This window comes from Macrobrachium rosenbergii, chromosome 3 (genome assembly GCF_040412425.1).
Source record: "Macrobrachium rosenbergii isolate ZJJX-2024 chromosome 3, ASM4041242v1, whole genome shotgun sequence".
NCBI classification, from domain to species: domain Eukaryota; kingdom Metazoa; phylum Arthropoda; class Malacostraca; order Decapoda; family Palaemonidae; genus Macrobrachium; species Macrobrachium rosenbergii.
In genome coordinates this window covers 89,083,622-89,096,791 of record NC_089743.1, presented here as the reverse complement: position 1 = coordinate 89,096,791, position 13,170 = coordinate 89,083,622, and the positions used below count along the sequence as shown (strand labels likewise).

The following is a 13,170-nucleotide window of genomic DNA, read 5'->3' as shown; positions in this document are numbered from 1 at the left end:
TGTTAGATTGTGGTCATCTTTAAGCAAAACAAGTTTTATTAAATGTAGTCCTAATAATAAATATATCAGCAGTATGGAGGTGTGAATATCACATGGGTTGTGTAGTTGATATCACTTAATAATAGCAGTGACTGTAGTTGTTTACGCATATCAGTCACTGTTATTAAAATTTGGTTACCTTTAGTGTGTTGTACCAATGGTTAAATGGCTATTCATAAAAACTGTCCAGCCTTTGAGAGTCAAGTATTTTAACCTTGTCGGTGGTTAAAATACCTGTTGATAATGAAAGAGTAATTCCCAGGGACATGCAGTATTTTTGCAGATTAAATGCATTACAGGCAGTCCCTGGTTATCGGCTGGCTTGGTTATCTGCGATCTGGTTTTTTGGGGCTTGTCTAGCAATGAAAATCTGCACTTTTTGGCACCGATATGCCCTGGTTTCTGCTTATCGGCACTTATAATCACGTATTGCCACCAACACCTAACAGAGGCACTGATAACCAAAAATCAGCAGTTTTTGGCACTTATCAGCAGTCGATAAGCGCCGAAAATCGCCAATTTTCGCATATCGTCACGCTCACAGAACAGAACCCCCGCTGATAACTGGGGACTGCCTGTATTGGATTATGGTTGTATCTTTTATGATTTTATATAGACATGAGATGCTGTTCAAAGTTCATTATTAATTTTTGTGTATTGGCTGGCTATCATATTGCCCAGTGGTTTGGAGATCTAACACAAGTATTATTTTAAGACCCTACTCATAGTTTGCCAACAAGTATTCGACTCATGAAGGTTATGTTTCTTTAAATGCAAATATTAAAAATTTCTATAAGAATGATCTAACCATGGTAATTTATTGTTTTGTTATTCATGTTTTTTCTTAAAAAATTTTTAATCTGCATTGGTGTCTTTATCGTTGTACAGTCAACCTCCGCCTATTTGCGGATTTACCTATCCACAGATTTTTCTGTGGAACATAACTCCAAATTATTTGTGGAAAATTCTGTTCACAGATTTTTTAAAAGAGCATATCTAAAATATTAATGAATTATTTTCATTGTATTTTCATGGCTGAATACATTTTTAGGATATAAAAATGATTCACTAATTTTCAAATATTAATATTAATGAAAACACAGCAAAATATCAATAAAATGTATTTATTTAAACGTTCGCCAAACGATACGTAAATGCCAAACACAAAGTTCGCAGAAAAGAAAATGCAACTCGGGAAGCTGAAATACTAATGTTACCCCTATCTACTGTATACATTAAAAGAAAATGGTAAGGCTTGAATACTGTATGAAAGGAAATGTGCGTGCCTGAATATAGGGTTAACTTGATTAGTTTTTGCCTGGGTAAGAGTAACAGTTGTAGGAGTGTTCATGCGTACCTGCAAGCTATATATTTTTTTAAGGATAATGTTGTAAGGTGACTTTGAAGTGGTATTAAGTGTTTTAGGATGATAGTTTAAGGTATACAGTCATACCTTGTGCATAAACGTTTCAGGTTTCGCGAATTCATATTCACAAAATTTTCATTGAAACCTAACTAGTTTGCATCTGCAGAAGTGTTTGTTTAATATTTGAAGTAATTTATAAGTTTTCATGCTTTTAAGTGTTAAATCGGCAAGAAAAATTTGTTTTTTATTTTTGCACATAAATATGATAAAAAGGTAAAGTAGCATATTTTATGTTAAAGTACAACCTCAGTTCAACCCCTCTCTCTCTCCATGACTTATGAGTGAATCAACTCAACTTACGAATTTTCCAAGATACAAGCCCTTGCGCGATTGATTTTTTGCTTTATGATGTGAGCCAAGATCTGAGTTATGAGCGAGCGAGCTTAAGCCACCCACCACTAGATAGCCCAGCTAGCATTCAGTTGTTCTTCTCTGGGAAAGAGAGATAGATAACGTCACCAAGACTACACCACCGAAGCCAAATGAAATCAACAAATATTAATAAAGATAACATAATTTAAGGTAATTAAGTCCATTATAAGAATGATACTGAGTTATATAAGCTATAAATGTGGTAGATTACACCCCATGCATCGTATTGTATAAATATTGATTAGGCTAAATTTGGAAAGAGCAATTTGAACTAAGCTTGTCAAATGATTTCCTTGTAACTTACCAGTCAGCAGTCTTGCAATAAATGAGCTATCTTGTAAACTTAATAAGCCATAACTAAAGATAATAAACCATACCTCTCTTTCACTTTTCTTTATCAATTTTCATTCGTTATCCGACATTGTCTTAATTTATCTTCATCATGACGCATTTTGTCAACACCTTTTGCATTAAATTAAATTTTGCTTAAACTAGAAAAATTGGCACCATTTTTCTTGCCCTGGGTAGGATACGAGGTTTGATGTAGCATTATTTCTTCTCGAAGATGGACAGTGACATCACAGTAGAGCCATTGAAGGACAGTAAAATTGTTCGATAATCAAAGTAAAACTAATCATAATGAAGTTAGATGTTGTATTCTGCCCAATAAGCCGTACCTTATCATATGACTATACAGTATGCACACACTAACATGGTCCTGAAAAACCAGAATGGCACGGTCCCCACAGAGTCGGGCCACCACGAATACATTTGATAATTGAAATAAATGAATAATAATAGCAAAGATAAGTGTAATAAATTCATTTCCAAAGGGAAAAAAAGAGAGCACGAGAGTGAAGGAGAAAAAGAATATAACATACTAACTTATAAATGAAATTAAAGTGCTTTGGGAGCATAATTTGGGTCATATTGGGGTTTAAACTCTAAGTAAGCATTTATTATAGCTTATAGTGACTCCTACCTAACATTCACAATGCCATCTGATCCAACCATCTGATCCAGGGTATTACTGTACTGGTTCTTTTAAAATAACAGTTGTAGCATTTTTAGAGGGGGTCTGAAGTATTCTGACTTCAGCTATTTGCGCAAAATCCTTAACCCCTGCGAATACTGAAGGTATTACTGTATGTTATACAAGCCTATTTGCTATTCTAAGCTTTCTTAAACTTTTAAAATTACATGAACTTAGGGACCTTACATGTTCAGGGTAGAATTCTCCTAGTTTTCAACGTTTTTAGTCTTTAATAGGGGTTTATTTCTCTGTCTATTTCACCGACACGGGACCCGATCCAGAAAAAGGATTTTGACAAAGGAAAAATCTATTTCTGACTTCAGCTGTTTTTCATTCTCTCCCTCCCTTGATAAACTTCATTCTAGTGAGGTGGGTGCTAACATGGAATGCGGCTAGTGTTGCCTTGTATACAGTCCGCGAGTACCTCTCGTTGGGACTTTTGACATTGAAGGTCAACTGTAGGATAAGGTTCCGTTTTTGTAGTTCACCCTTTTCCAATCCATCTGTTATGTTCATCCAGCATTTATTATTTTTGTATTATTTAATGGACTTTTCACCGGGACAATATTTAAAATCAGTTATTTTTACTTTGGGACAATATTTAACAGTTATTTTGGGGTTTCCTATTTAAGATTCTTCATATTTTTGTTTCAAATGTACTGTAAGTAAGCAGTTAGATTTGTGGGTTATCCTTTATATTTGTGATGTTCTGTCGTCGGTGAAATTGATTGATAGCATTGTTTTGTGTAATGATTGATGATGGGAACTACACTTTCAGTTGGACGTCTTTATTAGCTTTAATACTTTTGAAATTAATTTTATATTCATTCTTTTTTGTCATGCATACTTCATTTTGTTCATTCCTTCATATGCCCTGAATTGAGTTAAATACGGCGAAATAAACTTACTTCGTAATCACCCTCGGCTGATTTCCAAACCAAAATATTGATCACTATGTTTGTATTTTATAATACAATAGTAATATGCAAATACATACAGTATATGAGAATACATACAATATTATTGGATACAATGAAGTAAGCATAACTTTTTAAAAGATCCATGGAAAAGATGCATATTCATTATGTTGGTATTTTATATACGACACTATCATGTAAGTATTACATGCGCTCATTTTACATCTTGTGTGTGATGCGACCCCCTTAAAATTAGCTTCAAAATTAAGTCTTCGGAAGTCACATGATACGCGAGTGCATATGGTAAATATTTAAATATGCATTGAAAAAATACCAAATTGTAAATGTAGTCAACAGTGATTAAATATTCTCTGGTTTATGTATATGTTACAATGATTTACAAATTTTCAAATATTAATATTAATGTACAAACAGCAAAATATTGATAAAATGTTATTTCTCTTATAGAATCCACATGTACTGTACAGTATTATATTGAGCTCTTATCATCATATGTATATTAAAAATCGATTGTCCTGACATTTGTAATGTTTACATTCTGAGAATCAGATGATTAGGCCTGCTACCGAAGGAATTTGGAAAATAATTTTTTAGTTGCTAAAAGAAAAGAATGTGTTAACGGAATTATTTTTAATTTTGTACATAGAAGTTTATGATACAGCTCTGTGAAAAAATTCGCAAATTAGTGAATTTTCCGCAATATAATTGGAGATAAGTTCCACAGAGAACCCTGCAATTAACTGAAGCTGTGGTTGCTGATGTGGGAACCCACTATATAATATTTAGCCTATCACTTCTGAATTCGCTACTGCCATACCTACTTTTATATGTCCACGGTATTTTGATTTTGGAATTTTAAAGCTTTCTTAAATGAGGAATCTTGTAAAAATAAATTTCCATTTTTAGTGGTAGAATAGAAAGTATACCTATCTCTTGAAGGTTAAGTTGTGAGCTTTTTCGATCATCACTTTTTTTATCATCACTTTTTTTTTACAGTGTTATGATAATTCTTGTTCCCTTTATGTATGTACCAGTAATGATAATTTTTTAAGTTGGTCTTGCAAACTGTTGAATAAGTAATGAATTGAGTATTACATTCAGGCATAATGAATAATACTGAAAAGTACCATATCCACTGCGTATGAGCATATGCATACACTTGTCTGCTGATTTTATAACCACAAAATGAGTACCTAATATTTTGTAGTCAAATTTTAATATATCTACATTAAAAATCTAATCAATATTTTATCCAAAACATGTGGTAAATATACAGTGCTGTATATTTTCAGGTATGCACAGTTATATTAACCCTCACAGGCCAAGCTAAAATATATATTAAGAGTACCCTTAGACCGGGTAAACTTTAATGTTGCCTATTTAAAAAAAAACTCAGTGGAAAGAGGAAGATATGCAAATGTGCATGGTATAAGAAAAAAATTCTAAAAAATTTTCTATACCTTCCATGGGAAGTTGAAAGTGAATATTTCCAACCCTTATAAAGTTATGCTAATTTTACTAAGTTACACATGTTTTTCTAATAATTTTTAAGTTTTATTTTGTAAAATTGCAATTACAGCTCACACAATATCATAAAGATAAGAACTAAAATCAGTAACAAATTCAGAGTATATTTATGGTAAAATATTTACAAGATGTACTAAGATGGGGGAGATGCAGAACCTTATACATGTTTTTCTAATATTTCTTTATGCTTTAGTTTGCAAAATTACATTATAGCTGGGTATATTTATGAGCAAATATATAAAAGACTTCCTGGGATGGGGAGTTGCTGCTATACATTCCCCTATGAAATCTCAAGTCACACTGATTGCCCTCTATCTTGTACTGAGGTACTAGTGTTGCCATAAGTCATTTATAGCCCATTCAAGTGATTTGAACATTATTCCCTCAAAATTTGTTCAAACTGGACAGACCGAAATATTGTTTCTCACCTGAGGCAAACTGGATCGAACATCTCTCACACATTTTTAAATGTGTATTAGATTTTTAATATGGATTTACCAAATTAAAGTATAAAACAAAATTTGCTTTTACCAAAATAAAGTATACAAAATATTTATTTGGTCAGTTTGGAGTCAGCAGAGAAACATACATGCACACTTCAGCTAGGTGGTAGTTGGTTTGACAGAGTTTTCAGTTTTTCTAATCAGGATATGTCCCTAGAAAGGCCATCCAATTCAGGACAAATGACCAACCATGGTTTATGATACATGTTGGACGAGCTTACCATAACAAACGGACCAAATTCAACATATGCAAGACAAAATTGTTCACATGAAATTTACATAATTTTTTTGTTGTGCCTTGCCTTGCTGCGAATAGAACTTACCATTCAGCTGAGAGAAATTACAATAATTCCTTGAAGAGGAATCCTAAAGGAATTACCAGGCTCTTCTTCCATTCCACCACCAGTAACAGATGATGGTAGATTGGTTACTGGCCCTAGGGAAAATGCTGAACTGCTTCATCGAGCTTTTGCAGCTAAGCAGCTGAAGATGTCCCTCTCACTGATACTTGCAATCCTGAACCTGTTCTTAGAAAATTTGCATTTTTCTCAAGGTTGGTTAGTTATAAATGATTCGTTTAACCAGACCTCTGAACTCTTTTAGGGTTCTTCTCGGGCTGGAAATTTTTCTCAAGGGATGTTAAGAAAATTCATGATAGGCCTATCAAAGGCCTAATCTCGATAGCTGGGGTGTAGTAGATCCTGATGGTTTCTTCCTTTTGTTTTTAAGAAAGTACGTCGTGTGTTGTCTCCCAAGATAAGTAGATTCTATAGATTTTTATGTCAACGTAGTATCTTTCTGGATGAGCGCAAGTTTAGTAGTACAGTGCCTGTTCCAGTGAGTGACAAATCTGCAGTTACTACAGGCCAATTTCTATTCTCCCTGTCCTCTCCAAAGTTGCTGAAAAACTTGTTTTTAAAGCACTGTATGTGGAATCTAGAGGATTGTTAACCAATAGTCAATATACGAAGCTGTTAGGTATCTGCAGCGCACTTTTAGACTTGACATACCATCCTTGTTAGGGGTTTTGAGTGCTGAGTAATTCAGATAGATTTTAGTGCTGCCTTTTATTTAGTATATTACAAGGCACTTATTTATAAACTTCAGAAGCTTGGAGTGGGTGGATATGTTTTAGGATTACATACTTCAAGGTTTCCGTACAGGTAGACAGCAGTGTGTTGCTGTTGATGGGATCTTTAGTGAACCAAGACCTCTTGTCTGGAGTTCCCAGGTAGTGTTCTTGGTCCACTGTTATTTTTATTGTATACTAGTGATGTGGTTGTTGGCCTGGAAAACAAGATATGTTCAGTATGTCAATGCTGCAACACTTGTTGGTGTAGTAAAGTCTCCACTTACGAGAAATGAAGCTGCCCTCAGCCTCAACCAGGACATGGACTGGATCAGTGAATGATGTAGTCGGTAGGGTTTGAGGCTGAACACTTGCAAACAAAAACACTATAGATTAGCAGATCCTGTACCAGTTTTCCACCTGGTCCACCCCTTCAGGTGGATGAGACTTTACTGAAGGAGTCCAAAGCTTTAACTATTCTAGGTACAACTTGAAACATCTAATGAAATTTTCAGTAAATGCTGCACAACAGTAAGGTATTGTTCATAAGGCCTCATAGAGTTTAAAATCAGTGCAACCTGTTTTAGGTCAATTGCCCTTCCTTCACTAGAATATTGTTCTTCAGTGTGGATGCCTGCTGCCAGAGATTTATCTCATTTAGACAGAGTTGTTCATGGTGGTAGGTTTCTTTTTCATAATATTAGCAGTTATGACTTAGACCATTGATGGATGGTCCCTTGTGTCACTTTTTCATATGTTGTGTTTTAACAGATCTTTCATATTCACAATTGGTTCCTGATCCCCTTTTCCTGCTGAGAGCAGCCAGATTCACTGAACAGAAGTTCAAGCGAAGATCCAATGCATTACTACCGTAATGCAATTCAACTTGTATTTTAATATTTTACTTAATTTTTATTTATTTATTAATTTGTTAGTCTGTTTTTCTAATGACTTATCTCCTCTTTCTCTATTTCCTATTAACCTTCTTTTACTTCTTCCAAATGAACACATTCTTTGGAAAGCTTGAATTTCAAGTCAATGGCCACAGTAGGCTTGTCCCAAATGAATAGGGTTCATTTTTTGAATAATAATAATATCATGCTATTTATGGTTCATAGTGTTATTATGAAACAGACTTTGTTGCTAAATCAAAGAAATTGTTTTTTTATATAAACCCATCAGTTACTTAGGGAGTGCCCTCACTAGTTACTTTCTCTTTCTTTGCTTGAAAAAGTGCTGAAGTGGAGGTAGTACCAGTAAGCAGTGCAGTGACATGCAGTCACAGATATGTCGATCTGGAGTATTTTGAGTGTAGTGAGACTTGGATTTCCACATCCATGGAAATGAGGCAATATACATATAAGTGAGTTTGTATGAAAAAACTTATTTAATAGCATTTCAACTTTAGTTAACCATTACTGTTGTGTAAAATAGGACTTTTATGTATACTAATAAGAGCAGAATGTTTTCTTACTGTATTTTATTTTCTTTAGCTGAAGTAGAACTTCTAGATCTTCAGGACATGTGCCGTCAAGAAGTACGCTCTATCTTAAGAGCCAACATTAATGTCGAACACCCAGAGTTAGCCACTGCGGCAAACCGACCAGTCCAGAAGCCTCGCTCTCGCTGTAGGCAACAGTTTCCTGGTGTATTTGTTCCTTATATGCCAGTTCCATTTTATGAATCTGAAGATGAAACTGGTTTGACATCAGATGATAACATGGAGGACACCAGAGAAAATTTGATAACATTTGGTTCTCCACGACATAATCAGTTAACAACAGTGATTGAATTTGCTCAAAGTCTTGCTGGACAGAGGTTACTTGAAAGAGAGTTACAGAATATAAGACACCGGAATCAGCAAGAAGATGACACTGCAAAGAAAGATGATGAGGAGGAGGAGGAAGAGGAGGATGAGGACTCACCAGATAGTGCTAGCTCCGATAGTGATGATGAAAAACAGGAAAGTGAAGTAGAAGGTGAAGGTAAGAGCAGCAAAGGACCAGATTTAAGTGTTCCTCTGCCCAGAATTTTCCTCAAGAAAGGAAAGGTAAGTAAGGAGCCACAAGAAATAAAGGAAGATCCTGCACCAAGTAATGGGGAAGCTACAACCTCAGCATCTACAGTGCCTCAGTCTGATCCTATACCAATGACTTCCACTCCAGTGATGCCAGTCAAGTCTAACAAGAAACGTGAAAAGTTCGACAGTGGTGTTGGTGATGAAATTGAGAATGGGAAAGGGCCAAGTTCTGAAGAATCTGATCAGGGTGAAGAAGGTGATGTTGAAATGGATTTAGATTCTACTGACTCAGATTTCTCGGATGGCTCACCCTCAAGACCCAGGTTGAGGAATAGAACACGAAACAAAGTTTCTCGACTTCTTGACCCAGATGATCCCGATTGTCTTTGTGGGGGACATTGCAGTGATTCGTGGAAGGAGAGGAAAGATGAAGAAACAAAAGAGGATGGAGAAAGCCAAAGTAGTGCTTCACCACCATCTGAGACTTATTCAACATACATGAGAGAAAAGATTGGGCAGTTGCCACTTCCTCAGGCACTCAAGTTGTACCTGAATTATTATCGAGAATTGTAAGGGGATTTGGAAAGGAATGACCTTACCTTCCCTTTAATTGTTTATATACTATCATTAGGGCTTATTTTCTTACAGTATACAAATTTAGTCCTTGTTCGTAAATAGAAAATACATATACAGTAAATATATACAAATCTATATACATATAACATTTTCACATCCATTAAGATGGTTGTGTGAATCATTAAGCCTAACTATTTATGCTTTAATTTAGGATAATAGGTTTTTGTATTTAGACTTGAACCATTAATATCTGTGATTGTTAATTGGTTATCAGTAATGATTGCTGTTGAACTTACAGTGGACCTCATCAGGAGGTAAAATTTTGAAAAGAAATTAGTCCTTTCAGAATTTTTAATTCCATGTGTTTAATAGAGTACAAAATTTTTGGGGTATTGAATTTTTATTCATTAAATCATAATTACTTTGTAATTTTTTCTTTAACTGTATCAAGTAGGTCTTGTAAGTTTTTTTTACCAGGTTACATACTGAAACCAACATAGAGAAATGTGTAGATATAAACTTAAGTGATAGATGTGTTCTATTTGGCAAATAGAACCATGCAAGAGCTTTTATTTTGTGATAGTTTGCTTATCAAGGGGCATAAATACTCCATTAGTATGTATGGTGGGGATCAAAAAAATTTTTGTAATTTTGTTGTTTTAGAATATTGCCAGTGTGTGTTCTATAGTTCTTGCAGCCTTGAAGCTAGTGTGACCAACTTAACAGTTTTCATTTTATATCTTCATTTTGTGATGGGAATGGAGTTCCATTTTCAAGTTTACTGTAGACATTACAGTAATAGATTTATAAAACTGAGGACTGAAAGTGAGAGAATTTTTTTTATTTTGTTTTGAACCATAAAATATAAAATAAAAAATATATATTTAAATTTTTCTGTTGAAATTTCCTAAAATAAGCTTTCAAATTTTGAATTATTTTTTGTTAAACAATAGCTAAAATGTGGATTTATACAAAAAATTTCAGTTGGCACATTTAAAGAAAAGTGTTTATTGCATATCTTATTTATCTTTGTACAACATCACAGTGCAGAGTTCAGTCTCAATCCTATCCATATGCTTTTACAGCAAATGCCAGACCAAAAAATAAGAAAATTTAGCATTTGTTCTAGGAGGTCTGACACCAGGACCCTTAAAAATACCTACTATGCTACAAGCAAAATTTTAAACAATTTTGTTTGCTACTGATGCATTGACAACCAATTATTTATTTTTATTTATTGGACATACAATATACAAACCACTTCTGTAATGAGCCAAGGGAATATGCCTGTGGCAATATACAACCTCTTATTTTACTTGTCCTGTACAGTTTAGTCTAAAAATAGATTTCAGTTGAAAAAATAATCCTTTCTATGCAGAAATGATTATCTTCCAACATACTGTCTTTTACATTACTCCATTTCGGGGTAATATAGGTTAAACATTGCATAGTCTGATCAAGATATGTTGATGTCATTTTGAGATTTCCAGATTATGTAGCAGATGGCAGGGTAGTTTATCAGGCATCATAGCTCCTGTCATTCTTAAAAATGACTCTATCCATTTTGTTTTACTTTTCATGGTCTTTTTACAGGATTTAGTGATTGATCTACTTAAATCAAAATAGGACTTTAGAAATGGATAAAAGTAATAAAATAATTAGAATTTGATCATAAATTTGATGCTCTGAATAACCCTCTGAATACCCCTAAATTAATGCATCATCAAGAAATATCTATTTTTCATTGGAAAACATTTACCATAAAATTACACAGAAATCGTAAACATTTAGGTAACACTGCACTTAATTATACAAAAACTGTAAAGAACTTAAAATACTATCAGAGATGCAGAGAATATGCCTACTTCACGTTAAAACAGATACAGTAATTGACAATTTTTTATTTATGATAATCTGTATTTTTAAAATTGGCACTAAATTTAGACCTGTACCAAAATTAAAAATACAATCATTATTAGTAAAGTACTAATAGCATATATGAATATACATTATATATACAGCATTAATATAAACTTTGATTTAAATTTATAGAACAGAAAATGAAATCGAATAAAAGGACTATTATGAAGAAAATTGTTAATACTCTGAAAATATTGAAATATTTTTTTTGAGAAAAGTAATCAATAGCAGAAGTCAAACGACACAACTATACATCATAATTATGATGTTTTAAATAAGAGCTGTTTTGCTTTATGTATACAATTACAGTATATTGCCAGTATTATCACACGTATTATTGTTATACTGTATTACAGAATACTGTACGTACATTGTGATCGTATGCCATTTGCATTTGATATTGTTTACATTCTCAAAATCTCAGCTAATAGAGTACTACTGACATCTTCAGTGACATTAATTGCTAGAAGAAACATAATTCAGACATACACTTTCTTGCAAAGTAACAAAGATAGGCTTAAAACCTGCAGATTACTTGATTTTAAAAGCCATGAAAGTGTGATTTCCCTGGTTCCAAACATTGCTCTCGCCTATTCCAAAATGTTTTGCAGCCTGCCCGATATTCGTTTTATTCAGCAGCTGGTATAACCTGTTGCTTTAATGTAGTGTTATTCTTTAAGACCTTCTCCATTGCGTGAAGGATGAATAAAAATGTAATTTACTTTTACTCATAGAAGCCACCATTGAGAATCTGTTTTAACAACTTGACAGCTGTAACGCGACTCCTAACAAACGCTCAATAGTTACGGAAATGACGTAAGCAATCAGCCGTTTCTTGATTCAGTCGTTTATGTCAGTACAGTTTACAATCCCTTCATCTGGCGTTCAATAAGCCGGAATTTTATAGTGGAGAGAGAGAGAGAGAGAGACTATTGGCCCTGGATAGGTTGTTGTTACACTGACAGATATCCATTTGCAAAAGCTGAATAATAGTTGTATTGAGAATAATAATTTTAATTAAAAAAGTTGTTTTACTATATCCAATTATTGCTTGTATTATTGTCAACGTATTATAACACAAAATATGATTGAAGTGACCATGCACCATTTGCATTCTGGTTCTGTTTACATTCTTAAAATTATCAGCTGACTGCATTTTACCGAAGTCATGGCTGTCATTAGCTGCTGAAGAAAGCCTAATTCAGAGATATGTTTCTACTTTATTAATAAATGCAATAAATTAAATGAAGTACATGTGATTTTGCCAGTTTTGGATGTTGCTTTTGCCTCCAAAACATTTTGCAACCTGCTCATTATTCAGTTCTTCAGTCACAGCTATAACTTGCTGCTTAATAAATAGTGGCGTACTTTCTTATCACCTCCACTGCATGAAGGATGAATAAAAATTGATTTTACTTTTATTCATGGAACTACACTGGAAATAAGTGTTTTTAACAAGTCGACCACTGTAACACAACTCTTAATGAAAGAGTGTTAGTTACGGTAACATCGGCAAACAGTTGTTTCTTGATTCAGTTGTGTGTCAGTACTTACTGTTGTTTACTCCAGTGTTTTGCATGCAGTAGCAAGTGGTGGTTACTGTACAAATAGTAGTAATGAATTGTTCCGCAAGCCACAAGTTTAGTAAGCAGGGTTGAATGTTTATGATTCGCACTTAACCCACTGAACTTTGGCTCCTAAGCCTATTAGTTGAAAGTCAGGAATGCAAGTCAATGGAAGTGACATG

The 13,170-nt window shown here is 33.8% G+C and overlaps 1 protein-coding gene across 6 annotated transcripts in view; it reads left to right on the top strand.

Annotated features, from left to right (window-relative positions):
- The window catches only part of LOC136827210 (protein-L-isoaspartate O-methyltransferase domain-containing protein 1-like), a 56,412-nt gene extending 46,020 nt beyond the window's left edge, over nt 1-10,392 (top strand). For all 6 annotated transcript variants that reach the window (XM_067084986.1, XM_067084992.1, XM_067084982.1 and 3 more), the window contains exon 7: nt 8,401-10,392. In XM_067084986.1, coding sequence (XP_066941087.1) covers nt 8,401-9,500 — 1,100 coding nt within the window. In that variant the 3' untranslated portion in view covers nt 9,501-10,392. The remainder of the gene's footprint in view (nt 1-8,400) is intronic.
- The last annotated feature ends 2,778 nt before the right edge of the window (nt 10,393-13,170 follow it).